Source organism: Puma concolor, chromosome F2 (genome assembly GCF_028749965.1).
Source record: "Puma concolor isolate L17-30 chromosome F2, mPumCon1.1.hap2, whole genome shotgun sequence".
NCBI classification, from domain to species: Eukaryota; Metazoa; Chordata; class Mammalia; order Carnivora; family Felidae; genus Puma; species Puma concolor.
Genome location: NC_141684.1, coordinates 72,216,910 through 72,234,390, shown reverse-complemented (window position 1 = coordinate 72,234,390; position 17,481 = coordinate 72,216,910). Strand labels below are relative to the sequence as shown.

At 40.0% G+C, this 17,481-nt stretch overlaps 1 protein-coding gene across 2 annotated transcripts in view; it reads left to right on the top strand.

The window, feature by feature from the left end:
* The window catches only part of RAB2A (RAB2A, member RAS oncogene family), an 87,753-nt gene that overhangs the window by 30,284 nt on the left and 39,988 nt on the right, over positions 1 to 17,481 (top strand). For both annotated transcript variants that reach the window (XM_086695205.1, XM_086695206.1), the window contains exons 2-3: positions 1,775 to 1,846; positions 12,046 to 12,113. In XM_086695205.1, coding sequence (XP_086551331.1) covers positions 1,775 to 1,846; positions 12,046 to 12,113 — 140 coding nt within the window. The remainder of the gene's footprint in view (positions 1 to 1,774; positions 1,847 to 12,045; positions 12,114 to 17,481) is intronic.

Sequence of the window (17,481 nt, the reverse complement as noted above, 5' to 3'; positions counted from 1 at the left end):
CTGAAGATTCATATCGCGAATGTTCACTTATTTTGTACTTTGACACCTAAAAAATAATAATTTTCCTTTCTGTCGCAGACCTGAAAGGCTTTTCAAAGAAGCTAGAAATCTTCTAAAATGAGTTTGGCTTTACACCTTTTGTAATGTAAAAAAAGAAATCATAGATCAAAGAAAAGAGAAGAAAACTCAGGTCAGATGTTTTGAAATTCCAGTTTATTTTGGTTAAAACATTCCAAAAACATTGAACAAATAAAGTATTTCCCAAACCATAACCACACACACACACAGATTTCTTTGATTTGTTTATTGGGCATTTTGACAATCTTTGTGACATTTGACACTAGGGCCAGTTGTTCACCAGAATCATTTAATGGCCTTATCTCTGGCATAAGACAACAAGATATTCGTCATCCTTCTTGCGTTGAGTTTATAATCTAGAAGACATTGAACATCTTGGTTCAAGTGTCACTTCTCCAGAAAGACCTTCTCCAGCCCTTCAGTCTAGATTACGTATCTTCTTACTCTTCCTCACAGTACTCTCTTCTTTCAAAAGGCAATATTTATAATTCTAAATTGCAGTGCGTATAGATTATTTGGCATTCATTCTGTTTATTTTCTCTACCTGTACTCGAAGGAAGCATTCCACAGGATTGTGTCTTCAAGTCCCAAGTGCAGAGCACAGTTAGCATTCAGTAGAGCCTTTTGAGTGAAAGGGTGAACCAAGTGCAGGGTGCTCTCAAGGAAGCAGTCGGAGGCATATATGAAGAAAAGGGCCTGAAAATGAGTAGGAAAATGGTGTGGTGTTCAGTAAACCAGTTCTCAATAGGACAGGTAGGATGAATACAGATAATTTGTCTTTAATTTAGGGCCAAGGAAGTTATTCATGACCTTAGTGAAGTGAAATTTGGTAGTAGAGGGAAAGGACCAATTTAATTTTTTTTTTTTTTACATTTATTTATTTTTGAGAAACACAGTGAGACAAAGCGTGAGCCGGGGAGGGGCAGAGAGAGAAGGAGACACAGAATCCGAAGCAGGCTCCAGGCTCTGAGCAAGCGGTCAGCACAGAGCCTGATGCGGGGCTCGAACCCATGAACTGTGAGATCATGACCAGAGCCAAAGTCGGACGCTCAACCGACTGAGCCACCCAGGTGCCCCTGAAGGGACACAATTCAGATTAGTCGATCCTGAAATGAATTAGCCAGAAAATAGACCGAAGTTGATCCCAGCACTTAACTGCTAGTTTGTTCGTAGGTAAGATAAACTACAAAAAGAGATTACCTTGTTTTTACATATTTTCACTGTGACAGGAAAAACAAAGTGCAGGAACCCTTAATGGCTGGAGTACTGTGGTAGAAAGAGGCTACTAGGGGGACCAGCTAGGTGTCTTGTAGGAAGGAGTTCCTGCCACTTATCTTTCGGATTAGAATATCAAATGAATAACAATGGATGAGAAGGTGTTTGGGATTGATTAACACCTTCTACATAAATCATCAATCCCTGGGTGCCTGGGTGGCCTGCGTGGTTAAGCTTCTCAACTCATGATCCCAGTGGCTCCACACTGCATGGAGCCTGCTTAAGATATTTCTCTCTCTCTCTCTCTCTCAAATAAATCATCAATCCCGTAATTTCCCAAGAAATTATAACACCGAGAAATTCTGATAGATTGTTCACAGAGCACCAGAAACCCTGGCTGCCTCTTTTCTGTGTGCTTTTGTAAAGTGTTTCTTAATTTCTGTGAGTTTTGTCTCATGATTTTTTTTTTTTTAACTTTCAGGTGTTGGTAAATCATGCTTATTGCTACAGTTTACAGACAAGAGGTTTCAGCCAGTGCATGACCTTACTATCGGTAAGTGTTCTACAAGACATGAGAAACATTAAAAATTTGGGGGGAGTGGAAATGGAATGTGCTAGAGAGGATCCATTCTATTAGTGATGAGTCAGAAAGAATCAGTGACACTAGATTTGTTGCTGTACAGAGGTTAGTTTCATCACTTAAAAAAAATACAAGTATAGTGAAAGTAATATCATCCAACTTTATAAAAATGGTCAGAAAACAGCAAGAAGACATATTTAAGATTTTGATTGTATTTAATGATGAAACAAATGATTGCAAAACAAGAGAGCACAGCGGTAAGAGCAGAGACTGACCAGCTTGCCAGAGTTCAAATCAAGGCTGTGCCACTAACTAGCTGGGTAATCCACCTTACCACTCCATGCCTCAGATTCTTTTATCTGTAAAATGAGAATAAGAGTGGTACCAATCTTACAAAGTTACTGTGGGCAGTAAATGAGTTAATAAATGTGAAACATTGGAACAGTGCCTGGCAGCATGATACACGCTCTCGGTTTACTTAGATAGTAATTATTAATCGAGAAAAACTGCCAGGAGGCAGTTTTAGTGTCCCAAGTTGCAAAGAATAAATGAGACCATTACCGGTAACTGTTAGACTGGAATCTACTTAGATTTTACAACTAATAGGTTGGTGTATCCTCTCAGCCAGTGACTGCTTATTTTTCACAGGTATCATTAGATCACCGTTAAGCAAGTTGAGTCTCATGTCCTATGTATTTTTAAAATACCAAATCAAACAGAGTTTGTTAATCAAATTATTAGATAAATTAGTAGTTTTCAATCAAGCCACATGTATTTTGTAGATACCTTGAAATCTTTTCCCAGGTGGCTATCCTGTCAGAATATTCCGATTCCATTTTAATTGATTTCATTTAATTCCGTTTTAAGTATATACAGTAATGAAGGGTGAGACAGGTACTGTTGTTTCATGCTGGTCCCCATTTCATAGGTTAACTTTGGTGAGCTCAGTTTTGTGTACGATCTGCTCTTTGCCCAGTAAGTCTGAACCTCGGTAGCGGTGTCTTAAGCCTGATTCAGTCCTGACACAACTAACCACACAGTGGTTTTTAGCATAGGCAATTAAACAAAAGTGTCTTCCTTTTCTCATTGAAGCTTTCATAGAAATTTCTAAGGTGTTATGGCACATCTGATGGAGAGGCTGGGCCTGAGCCTACTTTCAGAAAGCGGCATGGGCTATACTTGTGGAGAGAGAAGGGGTTGGACCAAAGGGAGCTGTTTGGAAAACTGCAACTCAGGCAGCTGTACCAGTGGCTTCCCTCCAGGAGGTAGGAAGCTAAAAGCACAAGGGAAGCCAAGGGACTTCTTTTCTGTCTCGTCCTCGTAAGACTCCAGCCCCACCCCTGGCGGTGACAGGCCCACTGATGGTCTGTCTCCTGAGCTCTGCTAACCCTGGTTTCTCTCTGTGTCCCCCCAGCCTAGAGATGGCAGCACTTTCCGGCTGGTGCCAGTGTCTCCGCTTCTTTACCATCCCTTCTTTGAGCTTCTCAGCTTTTTCTTTCCTGTAACTAACTCCCTACATTAAATTGCCTCTGTTTTAAATATTTAAATATGGTTTCTGTTTTTCTGGTTCCACCTTGACTGCTCTACCTTACCACACCCATCCGGACAGTTTATTTTTCTGGTCATTAGCATGTATTTGTTTTCAAGGAACATTGGAATGTTTGCTGCAATAGATGTGAGTAAGACAGTATCTTGATTCTGCTGCATACTTTGCCTGATGAATAGAAGAAGGTGAGAATGCTAAGGTCAGGTCATGACCAAGTATTAAATGATGGAACAGAGGAAATAAAAGACAAGGATGAGTCCGTGAAATACTCCTCATTACCCTTTGACTACTATCTCAGTGAGAATTGTTAACAATAGTAATCAAAGAGGCAATTTACAGATAGCTTCCCGGATATAATTACACTGAAGGTCCAGAGTAGAACGTTGGGTGTATTTAAGTGCTGTTATACTGGACCAGCAGCATCTTTATTCTCTGGGAGCTTGTTAAAGAGTCTACTGAGTCAAATTCTGCATTTGAACAGGATCTCCCAGTGACTCATATGAAAAGCTTGAGAAGCATTGGAGCAGTGGTTTTTACCAGTTTTGTAAACCAGTTGACCTGTCCGTACATGCGAGTGCACCCCCACACACATCCTGGCCTCTCCGTTCTTGCTTCCTCTCTACTTCAGCTACTCACTCCCATAGTCACACCCAGGACCTGGTCGTTACCGGTACCTGGAACCACTTCCAGAATCTCAGTGTCATGCATCTGGTTGGTTGTCCTCCCATCCTTCCAACTCACGCCCTCTAGTTGCTAATACTAATGATTTATTTGTCCCATCAGTTCTATAATCCGTTGGTCCTGCTGTCTTTGTACTCTCACCCCTCTTGTGGTCCTACTTTCCTCCTTGCCCAGCTATAATTCTAACCATTATAATTGTCATTTTCATCACCCCGGCATGCACACTCAACTCCTGCCCCCTCTCTTGCTTCGTCACACTTTTGTGGCTAACCCATAGGTCAACTCTAACTATCTACTCCATCCTGCTGGTTGAAAAACCCAGAGCCCGGCTAACTAGTCTCATTAGTTTCTTGGACACTAACTTCTAACCACTTGACAGTTACACTTTGTTTCCAATCCATTCATTCTCCACTTCCCTGTACCACTGTGTTACACCTTCTTGCTCTGTAATCAGGCACCACCTTTCCTGTCTTCATTCTCATGTGATAGCCTTGGTCTCTATTTCAGGAAATTTCAAAGGCGAACAGGAGCATTTTCACAGGTTTCCATCACCACACAGACCCACCTACCTGCGCTGTGCCCATGAACTCAGCCTTCTCCTCGCTATTGTGGATGAACTCCAAGTTGCTAGCCAAGGCCCACTCAAGAACACTGCTTCAGCAGTTCTTTTTTTCCCGAATGTCACTCATTTTTCCCCATTTGATTGTCATTTTTCATGACTGTTATCTTTTCCAGCTTTCAGTCCTTCTGTTTCCTTTTGGCAAAAGTCCTCAGATAGGACTGTTCGTAATTTCTGTCTCTGGTTTTTCTCTTCCCCTCCTTCTTTTTGGAACTCACTCCAACGAGGCTCTCTTCTCCCCATGTGCACATATCCGGCTGCTTACTCAACATCTCCTTTCTTAGATGTCTATTAGGCATCTCAAACTTAACGTGTTCCAAATAGCTCCTGATTTTTTCCCTCCTAGGCCTTTACAAGTGCACGTGGACACACATAGCCTCCCCCCGCCACCCAAACCCATCCTCTTGCCTAGATTTATTTTTCTCCTTAACTTTTTATACAGGTGATTATAAGTGAATGTTGTCTCCCACCAGGATAAGAGTAAAGTTCGTGATAGCACTGTTATCAGTTTTGTTCATTGCTGTATCTCTAGTGCCTGGTACATAAAAAGACTCTGTAAATGTTTTCTAAATTAATATACTATCTCTCTGGGGAGAAAGTTTCAAAAACATTTCACATTACAGTGCTTGATGCATACATTTGATTAATGCTGTTCAATTATATTGTGTAGAAATAATTCTGGTTATAGCCCACTGATGCCCACTACATTTATTTCACTATCTATTAATGGACAGTTCAACAAACAGTGATATAGAGGCTAGGCATATGTTGTGCCACCTTCCTGCCTAACTCCCCCACATCCTTAAAGCAGCCGTCCTATAAGAAATGACTGAGGAGTGAAAGTGTCCTTTGGGGGTAAAGGTTGTAGAATTGAAGCACCATTTCTTGTGTCAGGCTTCCCACAGATCAGTTACCAATACCCCTCATTTAATTGGGGTTCACTTTTCTGAGATAACATTGCCAAGAACTAGGGAGATAGCTTAAAAGCACTCTGTGAACATCGAGTTTAGATCTCAGAGTCTATGTTACTGGAATAGTAAAATGTATTTCCTTGACAGGGTGTGCTTATTATGAAAACATTGTACAAAACTCCAGAGAAAGTTAAATTCCCTATATAATATTCCTTTGGCCCTCCAGCAACCACTGATGTGTTTGTAGCCTTTTAGGGTTTTAAATGTATTCACAAACACACACACAAAGCTGTTCTGATGTGCATTCCCTCCACCGGTGGCTACTGAAGTGCCCGTTTCTCCTGGGCCTTCCCTCCGCTGTGGCTTAGTCGTGTTTTTGCTCTTCGTGAAATGGGCAGAGAATAGTGATTATTTTACTTTCCTGCTCTCTAATTTTTGGTGAGGCTGAGCGTTTTTCATATGTTTAAGATCCACTTCTGTGTCTTTTCTCTTTGAATTACCTGTTTTTATCTTTGCCCCTTCTATTACTAGTTTGTTGTTGTGGGTTTTTTTTTGTCAAATCTGTTGATGGTTTTCTTTTTGGCTTCCAGGCCTCACTAAGGAAGGCTCCCCAGTACAAAAATTACTTCCTGTTCTCTTAAGTACTTTTCTAATACTGTAAATTCATACCCTGTCTGGTGTATGGCCACGTATATGATTTTCTTTAATCCATATATAACGTGTAGCCCCACACCCATTAATTAAATAATCCATCTTTCTTTCCTGCTTGAACCATCACCTTTGTCATATGCTCAGTCTCCATAGGTAAGCAAGTCTGTTTGAGGACTCTCAAATCTATTCCATTTATGTTTTGGGTTTTTGTTTTGTTTCTGTTTTTCTCTATTTCATGAGAAAATATACTACTGATATTTATAGTAACTTTGTAGTATAATTAATATGTGATTGACATTTTTCCTTTTTGAAGTTTTCTTGATCATTGTTTTTATTTTTTTTTTTAAGTTTGTTTATTTTGAAAGAAACAGAGCACAAGAGGGGAAAGGGCAGAGAGAGCGGGAGAGAGAGAATCCCAAGCAGGCTCCACATGGCCAGTGTGCAGGGCGTGCAGAGCCCGACTCTCAGGGTTCGAACCCATGAAACTGTGGGTTTTGTTACCTGAACCAAAACCAAGAGTCGGACACTTAACTGACTGAGGCAAGCCACCCAGGTGCCCCCTTTCCCCCCAACTTTTTAAATGCTCTTCAGTAAAGTTTTATAATTTTCTTTTTATAGGCCTTGTGCTTTTTTTTGTAAGTTTATTTTGTTACTATTGTGGGTAGGTTTTTTTTTTTCACCATTACTTTTGTGAAATTAATTATTTTGCATGCTCTGGGTAGACTGGCCCAGACTGGCCTATCTGTAAGTCATAAATTTTTCCTTGTCTAATATTTGCACCTTTTTGTTTTGTTTGTGTAATATATGACCAAAATCTCTGGAATAGATTACAAGTTGAGGGCATGATGATCTTTTTCTCTGCAGTTGGAAACTTCTAGTGGTTTACCTTAAAGGTGCTATTCATTTTTTCATGGAAAGTTAAGGAAGTTACTCTTCAATAATCTAGTTTTTCCCTTGTTTCTAGAACTAGGGACATAAAGCTTTCTTCCCACAAGTCTCTGTTTTGAACCTCCACAATGTCTAGGTCCCAGCACAGGTCCCTGTGTTCTGCTGTTGTGGCTCTGCTCTCTGCTGTGACAGCCCCATGGTCACTTGGCTCTGACAAGTGGCCCTTTCTCAAATGGCTTGGCATCATTAGTTATGTGAGTGGTGGTATAGAAATTTTGGTGTAGAGTAGGGAATAATAATTATAGCTCACACATACTGAGTACTTACTGTATGCCAAGCCCCGCTCTTGTTTTGTGTGTAGTAACCCTTCAATCTTGAAAAAAATCCTATGAGATGGGTTTTATTAATATCATTTTACAGATAAGGAAACTGACGCAGAAGAGATTTAACATTTTGCACACAGTCCCACAATTAGTCGACCTCGATCTTTGAATGCTCAACAAGTGGTTACCCTGCAAGGCTTCACATTCTTTTCTTTTTTTCTTTTTTCTTCTTTTCTTTTCTTTTCTTTTCTTTTCTTTTCTTTTCTTTTCGCGAGGCTTCACATTTCTTACTACGCAAGGATGATAATGATCTAGAGGCAGTTAAAAAGTATCCATTTACATTCAGACTATTTTGTCTTGGAAGGTTGCAAGTGAATAACATAACTGAAAAAATAAGCATCGCTCCCTAACAACATCAGGTAAATGAGGCCTTCTTGCATTTGGCTCCACAGACCATCTCTCTGGCAGCCAGATTGGCTGTTAATTGAAAATGCATCTGAGAAGAGAACCTCAAGGGCATAGGGGATGATGGTTTATCCCTTGAAAAAAAGATAGGAAAGTGTGTCTAAATTGAGTTCTTAAGCATATATATAAATATACACACACACACCCATATACACTTAAGAAAAAAGATTGAAAATTTTTAATAACCCAGAAAAGAAATAAGGTTTTCAGTTTTTGTTTCTGAGTCTTATAGTGCACTTAAGTTTCAGTATTTTCTTTTGCCACACAGACTACATTGAGCCCAGTTACGAGTAGGTTAATGAGAAGGAGTTACAGTTCTGAAACTGAAATCCGATTCTGTTTTTGTTTCATTTGATAGGAAAACAAATCATAGTTTTTCAGTAATCAGTGCTTGTCAGTTTTTCCTTTAAGATGTGTATTTTTCAGAAAATAAAAAAAATAAAAAAGGGGCTCCAGGGTGGCTCAGTCAGTTGAGCATCCGACTCTTGATTTCAGCTCAGGTCATGATCCCAGGGTCATGGGATCGAGCCCCTCATCAGATTTTGCACTGAGCATGGAGCCTGCTTAAGGTTCTCTCTTTCCCTCTTCCCCTCTCCCTCACTCACACACTCACTCTGTCTCTAAAATAAAATTTTAAAAAAGATGTATTTTTCTTCCTGCCATCATTCTTTATCTCATTCCTGGATAATACAATAGTCTTGTTAAGAACTAGTTAGTTCTTTACCTCTTGTTTTTAAATTCTGTATCCTGACCCTATTGATAAATAATATTAAAACATCAATTTTATTATGACATTTCCCTGCTTTAGAAACAAATTCTGATTTTCATATGATACGATTTTCATTTAACATCTTAAAAATTGGATATATTTTGGGGTGCCTGAGTGGCTCAGTCGGTTAAGCGTCCAACTTCGGCTCAGGTCATGATCTCTTCTTGGTCTGTGAGTTCAGGCCCCACATAGGGCTCTGTGCTGACAGCTCAGAGTCTGGAACCTGCTTCAGATTCTGTGTATCCCTTTCTCTCTGCCCCTCCCTGACTCACGCTGTGTGTGTGTGTGTGTGTGTGTGTGTGTGTGTGTGTCTCCCTCAAAAATAAATAAAACTTAAAAAAAAATAATAAAATTGGATATATTTTTACAGGCAAAATCTTTGTTTAAAAGACTTCAAGCTTCAACAACCTTTCTTTGCTTACTTTGACTAAAGAGATAAATACACCAAAACCCAAGTGTGGCTAGGTAAAGCAAAAGGGGATATGTTAGAATTCCTGGAATTTTACATGGAACCCTCAGGAGAGTGAAGACTTACACTTGGGAATGGGCAGGAATGAAGCATCTTTGGAGTCAGGAAGCAGGAACCATAGCAGCAGTCCCGCAGCACAGGTGTCCTTAGCCTCTCATCTGCCAGGACACAGTGGATGCCAGTCATTCTTCAGATCTGTGTCCCTCTGCCCAAGATGTCAGTCCCTGGGCCTTGCCCATCCAACACGAGTCAAGGGTCTGTTTTTAGTTTGTAGTTGTTTTTTGTCCAGTTTGACATTATGCATTAGATTGAAGAAATCTTTAATCCCAGTGAGTGATGCCGCATTTTTAGATTGAGGTTAAAAGCCCATCTGTGATGATGGAAGGAAAAGTAGGCATTCTCTCTCTAGTTTGTGGCTAGAAACGAAACAATAGATTCACGAAAAAGCTTCCACTTTGTTAAATATCTAGCTACGTAGAATATTGTACATTAGGGGCGCCTGGGTGGCGCAGTCGGTTAAGCGTCCGACTTCAGCCAGGTCACGATCTCGCGGTCTGTGAGTTCGAGCCCCGCGTCAGGCTCTGGGCTGATGGCTCAGAGCCTGGAGCCTGTTTCCGATTCTGTGTCTCCCTCTCTCTCTGCCCCTCCCCCGTTCATGCTCTGTCTCTCTCTGTCCCAAAAAAATAAATAAAAACGTTAAAAAAAAAAATATTGTACATTAGTACATTCCTTTTAAATACCGGATACCTCAAAGAGCACTTGTACAATATTTAGCCGCTGGTTTCTCCCTTCAGCTACTCCCATTTTCATGTTAATGGTAAGCTGGTGGGCGGTTGTTTTGTGTGTCTCCCACCCTGTGGCACAGAATACATGTGAATATGTATGTATGTATTTATATATATTTTTAGATTTACATGTGTATATACTTGTAATTAATATGTAGATTGGCAGGTATAAAAAATGGTTGTGTGGCAGAATTTTGCAGTTTTGCATTTTTCATTCTAGTGCATCATGACTCCTGAGTCTCCCTAACTCTTCTTTATTTCTGATTCTGAGAAATGTACCATTAGCTGCCTGGTATTGACTCTGGCCCGGGATGGAATCATTGTTAAGATGTAGAGTAAAAACTTCACCGAGTTACGTATCACGAAAGAACAAATTACCTGTCTGTCCCATCTTCCTGATCATGGTCGGGGGAGTTACAGGAGCTGCTGAAATGGAATTCTGACACTGGGCATTATGCCCTCCCCTGGGCAACTAGAAGCTGTTTTTCTGCCAAGTTGACATCTGGTTTCTGAGGACCATGTGTGTCTTCCCTTCACCCCGACTCTGATCTAAATACTGATGGAGTGCACTCCAAGCAGTAATGACTCAGTGTAATAGAAGTGATAGACTTCTTTCAGAGTCTCCTTCACAGCTGTTTGCTGCTCTGAAATTATCCCTTTTTTTCTCCTATGTTTAAAAAAATTTTTTTTTAATTTATTTTGAGTGAGAGAGAATGTGAGTGGCAGAGGGGCAGAGAGAGAGGATCCCAAGCAGGCTCCACACTGACAGCGTGGGGTTCGATCCCACAAACTGTGAATTCATGACATTAGCCGAAATCAAGAGTTGGCTGCTTAACCAGCTGAGCCACCCAGACTGAGTACTTTCAAAAAAAGATGATAAGGGGGGAGGAGGAAAAAAAAAGATAAATGAAGGAGAAAAGCCAGAGTAGTTAACTTGTGTTAAGAAAGTTTGTACTCCTAGGAGCGCCTGAGTGGCAGGGTCGGTTAAGCGGCCGACTTCGGCTCAGGTCGAGATTTCACGGCTCGTGAGTTCCAGCCCCACATCGGGCTCTGGGCTGATAGCTCGGAGCCTGGAGCCTGCTTCTGATTCTGTGTCTCCCTCTCTCTCTGCCCCTCCCCTGCTCGGGCTCTGTCTCTGTCTCTCAAAAATAAACGTTAAAAAAAATGTTTAAAAACCAAAAAAGAAAGGTTGTACTCCTTTTGACCTGCAATTCTATTTCATATAATTTGCCTTTAGTCATAATCCTTAGTTGAAAGATATATGCAGAAAGTTCATTTCAGTTTTAGCTACTTAGTGAAAATGCGGCAATGACCTGTATTTGTAACCAGCTTACCAACTTAGTAAAGTGTGTATACACACACACACACACACACACACACACACACACACACACACACACACACATGCAGTCACCAAAAGTAATGGCATAGTTTATTGACTGATTGATTTGTAATGAGATTTGTGATACAGAGTAATGTTTGTTATTGTCTGAGAAGCGAATTGCAGAGCGGCATTTATGTGCCCCCATCTGTATAGAGTGTACGTACACTTCTGTGTGTATCTTCACTTAGAGCAACATCTCGAAGTATGTTTAAACAGTGGTTATCTGGAGTGGGATTAGGAGAGTTCTTTACTAGTTGATAACCCATGCTGGGAACCAAAGCTATGATGTTGAAGGGCCTCTATCCCTTTAGTGATTTTTATACCATATTAATAGTTTTCGAGGAATTTTAATATCGTTACTAATAATTACGGTTCTTAAATCTCATTTCTAGTTTTTTTATATTATGGAACCTATGAAAACATGAGGACGACAGTTTGTTTTCTAACTCTACTAGACTTGAATATCTTAGTATTTTAATTGTGTCTTTAATTTAGGCCTTTTAGCACCCCTGCCTTAGTTTATTTGTTTTCTCAGGGTAGGGGCCATATTTGGTAAAGTTCATCTATGTATCATCTGGGATAGTATGTCCTGGAAATAAACATCCTTTTTTTAAAAAAATCCTTAAATGTGAAATATAGTCCCACTAGTTTGTGTAACAAATCATTTTTTTGTCTGTTCAGGTGTAGAGTTTGGTGCTCGAATGATAACTATTGATGGAAAACAGATAAAACTTCAGATATGGGATACGGTAAGTATAGCAAATACATTGTATGCCCTCAGTAAAGTTGTTCTATGAAAGTACAGTGTCTGTTTTGTTTTGTTTTGTTTTAATGTCGTTTTATGCCTATTATGATTTGTTAGGCACCAGCATCCACATAGCCGTGAGATGAAATGTGGTGCCAGAAAAGATTAGGTTTTCTTATGCAGTGTTTTCAACAGGTGTATCACAGGCCTTGGGTGTAGGTGAACGTGTCTGAACACATGCTCATGCTGTGTGGTCTAAATGGAAATGCTCCAGAAACTGTTTTTAAGAAAATAAAGCAGCATATCTAAAGTACACCTACGAAATAAAATATGAATGTAAACATGATAGAGTCACTTGATCTGACCGCTTATTAATTTTAAAAGTTTGGTTTAAAACATAAAAAATAGAAGTTTGATTTAGTCCCAACCACTTGAAGCAGCCTTGCTCCCAGCCCTAATTCTCCCTCCCATTTATGTTCACCGAGTGTCTGTTCCATGCTGTGCTATAGAGTTTTTAGTACCAGTTTGTGATCTAAACCGCACAACAGGATAGTTTTCTCTTTCCTCCCGACTTAAGTGTATAATAGAGAAGTTACTTTGTTACATACAATGGATACCTTAAGGTAACGGTTCTCAAACTTTTTGGTCTCAGAATCCCTTTCTTTATACTTTTAAAAATTAATGAGGACTCCAAAGAGCCTTTGCTTATGTGCCTTATAGCTATCAATATTTACATTACAAAACTGAGAAACTTATAAATACCCAATTAGTAATTCACTTGAAGATAAGTATAATAAACTTCTTATGTGTTAGGATCAACAAAGCAATTTTTATGAGAATTGACTGGTTTTCCAAAACAAAAACTTTATTTTTCTAGTGAGAAGAGTGTCATTTTGTTACGTTTTGAAAAACCTCTTCACTGTCTGCTTAATAGAAAACAGCTTGATGGGGCGCCTGGGTGGCGCAGTCAGTTAAGCGTCCGACTTCAGCCAGGTCACGATCTCGCGGTCCGGGAGTTCGAGCCCCGCGTCAGGCTCTGGGCTGATGGCTCAGAGCCTGGAGCCTGCTTCCGATTCTGTGTCTCCCTCTCTCTCTGCCCCTCCCCCGTTCATGCTCTGTCTCTCTCTGTCCCAAAAATAAATAAACGTTTGAAAAAAAAAATTTTTTAAAAAAAGAAAACAGCTTGAATTCTCATACCTGCTTCTGCATAGGGTCTAATGTGTATTGTTTAGTTGGAGTATATGAAGAAAATATAACCTCGGGGTGCCTGGGTGGGTTAGTCGGTTAAGCGTCCGACTTCGGCTCAGGTATGATGTCATGGTCCACGAGCTAGAACTCCACGTAGAGCGGTCAGTGCAGAGCCTGACTAGGATGCTCTGTCCCCGCCCCCCCCCCCGCCCCCTCCCCCAGCATGCGCTCTCTCTCAGAAATAAATAGACATTAAAAAAAAAGAAAAGAAGGGGCGCCTGGGTGGCGCAGTCGGTTAAGCGTCCGACTTCAGCCAGGTCACGATCTCGCGGTCCGTGAGTTCGAGCCCCGCGTCGGGCTCTGGGCTGATGGCTCACAGCCTGGAGCCTGTTTCCGATTCTGTGTCTCCCTCTCTCTCTGCCCCTCCCCCGTTCATGCTCTGTCTCTCTCTGTCCCAAAAATAAATAAACATTGAAAAAAAAAAAAAGAAAAGAAAATGCAACCTCACACAAATAAGTAGTTGGGAAATGGAGAACCTCATGGACCCTTAAAGGGTTAGGGACTCCCGGGAGTCGTGGGATCACGCTTTGAGAACCACTGCCGTAGGGCAATTAGGACTTAATTCTTTACAGAACCCTAATTGAGAAAACCCAAAAGGTCGCCTGTTATGACAAAGCAAATTCTCTAAACTAGTAAATGAAATTTAAAAGATGGGGAATTTTATCATTATATTCCCCTGTCCGTTTTTTCTCTTGTCGCTCAGTCTTAGTTTCTTAGCTGTCACCTATAATAGTTATTGAAGAAAGGAACCTGGAGGATTCTCGGTCTCACAGATTGGAGAATATCTCACAAGAAGACCCAGCCAGTTGCTGCAGGCTGTTGTGACACCTAGGTTTCCTGATACTTCCTACATATCACATAGTAAATCCCTGAGATGGAAACCCCTAAATCTCTATCTTGCTCTGTTCCAGAGTTATATATTGAACTCCAGGTTCTTGTGGTTTCTTATCTCTTCTTTTTAAGTGAAGATTTATGCTTTTACTGTTTCTTAGCATTCCCCTCCCCCACCCCGAGCCTGTAGTGTCTCATAACTTTTTTGATTTATATTCTCTCGGGTGACATGATTTCAGAACTGCTTGGAAAAGAGAAAAATGAAATATGCAAAGTCCCTTCCTTCCTAGAGATTTAAAATTAATGCTCTCCAGCCGAAAGGAAGTATTCTCTCCTGTGTTAAAAGAGTTTATTCTTCTTTTTCAGAAGTGGGTGGTTTTATGTAAGCTAGCTTGCTTTCTTAGCTAATAAACTCGTGCAGGACACATCCTGCCGTGTAGGGTTGTGTGAACCAAACCACTTGCTCTTCTGTAATAAGTATGCCTTTCATACCTTGCACTTTGCATGAATACTTGCTGTGCTTGAAGTACGTTCCCCCTGTTTTCCATTTAAGACCAGCTCAGATGTCAATTCTGGAGCCTCTGTGACACCCATGAGATAGCTGATTCTCCCCATAATTTATGTATATTTCTGTTACAGCTCTGCTCCTGTTGTTATCATAGTTGTTTGTTCACCAGCCTCATAATAATCATGAGGGAAAGGACCCTCTGTATCCTACTCAACTTTGTATCTTGCATTCATAGTGTACTGACTGATGTTTGGTAAATTTTATTGAATGAGTAAGTAAAGAATCTCATTCTAAACAGTCTGTAGGATCATTGGATGCATTCAAGAGACGTTATTGCTAACATACATAGTTCATAGGGAAGGTTAATTTCATAGTGAAAATTATGTGACATTATAGACACAAAGCACCTTGTTGTGGTTTATTCTCATTTATCCGGTTGTCCTTCTGTCCTTGAGGTGTTCTCTTAAATAATTCCCTGCCCTCCAGTTTTTGAACCTTGAACAAGTCATTCATTCCCCAGTTGTTTCTGTTGTAGGTTAACTAGTCCTGTCTTTCCCCCCCTTGCTTATGAGTTGATTATTTTACATTTCAGTGATCTGTCAGAAGAAATCTGTTGTGTTATGTATTGAGCTCCAGGTTCTTGTGGTTATTTAATAATTGCTGTCATAATTGCTTATTTTGGACAGCATGAAAGAGAATTAGAAAAACAACAACACCTTGTTCATACTTCCTCTAGAAAGGCAGAGTGATAGTCTTCTTTCCTCTATCTAAAACGGAGAGACTGGTACCATTGAAGACATCATGACTCCCAGGAAAGAATTCCAGGCCTCCCGCATGGCAGGTGCTAGGCACCAGTAGCCTGTCTCAGATTTTAAAGAGTGTTCAGAAAACTTACTACTTTTGTTATGTATATATTTAAATCCAAGTTAGTTAACATATAGTGTAATAATGATTCCAGGAACAGAATTTAATGATTCATCACTTATGTAACACCCAATGCTCATCCCTACAAGTGCCCTCCTTAATGCCCGTTGCCTATTTACCCCATCCCCCCACCCAACACCCTGCCAGCAACCCTCAGTTTGTTCTCTGTATTTAAGAGTATTTATGGTTTGTCTCCTGCTCTATTTTTGTATTATTTTTGCTTCCCTTCCCTTATGTTCATGTTTTGTTTCTTAAATTCCACATAGGAGTGAAGTCATATGATGCTTGTCTTTCTCTGACTTTTTCGCTTAGCATAATACACTCTAGTTCCATCCACATTTTTGCAAATGGCAAGATTTCATTCTTTTTGATCAGTGAGTAATATTCCATTTTATGCATGTGTGTGTATGTGTGTGTGTGTGCATACACACACACACACACACACACACACACACACACACACACACCACATCTTCTTTACCCATTCATCGATGGACATTTGGGCTCTTTCCATACTTTGGCTATTGTCGATAGTGCTGCTATAAACATTGGGGTGCACGTGCCCCTTCGAAACAGCATTTTTGTATCCTTTGGATAGATACCTAGTAGTACAATTGCTCGGTCATAAGGTAGTTCTTGTTAACTTACTACTATTGAAAGTTGCTTCTTGAATCTCTGCCTTAGAGGTTTTCATCTTACTTTCGTACCTAACTTCCAAAACTGTTTTAATAGATGCTCTGTTACACACATTATGGTTCTTTCCACGCTTAGTTTTATATCTGAATGGAACATGGTTTCCGTATCGTTAATGTTTTGCAGCGTGCTTATACATTTGGATAGAAAACTACATTTTTAGTAGCAAGGATCGTGTCTATTCCTGGCTCAGAACATTTACAAAACCATCCTAGAGCCTTCAGGGAAAAATATGCCAAATATTATTATTTGTTTCATCAGCCTTAAAGAAGTGATTTTTTTTTCCCCAGTGACTCAGTATCTTAGGATGTTTGTCATCCACTGTATATCCATTTCCATTCACACAAAATAAGGAGTTTTCTCCCAGAATTTCCACATCCACCGTCTTTGCTTTTTTTTTTTTTTTTTTTTTTTTTTTTTGCCTTTTTGAAAATAGTAAGTATAGTTGCCAGCAGATAGTCCCCGGAGGGCTTGCTGGTAGCAGTGGTAACAGTGTAACAGTCCCTCCCTTAAAGCACTTTCCTTGGGCCTGTGCAAATTTTTTTTTTTCTTTTATCAGAAGTCGACTGTGTGATATTCTTAGTCTCTGTCAGGGTAAATCAAAGAAGAAAACAAATTGTAGCCAGTTCTTATTCCATGACTGATAGAAGGAGGAGGTAAGAAGTCCACTCTCGCTCTCACACCCTCATCCAGCTTTTACCCACTTTGTTTTGTGTTCTTACTCTTCTTTATGTTTTTTGTCACATTTTTCTTTCTTTCTTTCTTTCTTTCTTTCTTTCTTTCTTTCTTTCTTTCTTTCTTTCTTTCTTTCCTTTTCATTTCTTTTCTTTTCATTTCTTTTCTTTTCTTTTGTAGTTTAAGATTTTATTGCATTTCTTTTTCCCTTAGCATACATGTACCCCTGGAGGCATCAAATGAAAGTACTATTTTAACCTAACCTGGAACAGTTCTCATCTGAATCGATTGTGCCACCAACTTGATACAGTTAGGTTCATTTGTTTGTTTGTTTTCAAGTTTTAGGGATTTCTCATTTCTTATTTTTTTGAATTACGAAACGTCAGATGTTTCCACAGTGCAGAACCTGAAACCGTGTGCATTCATAGCAGTCTGGCCTCCATCCTTGTCCCTTTTACCGTGTTCCCTTCTGAACTATTTCAGAGTTGCAGAC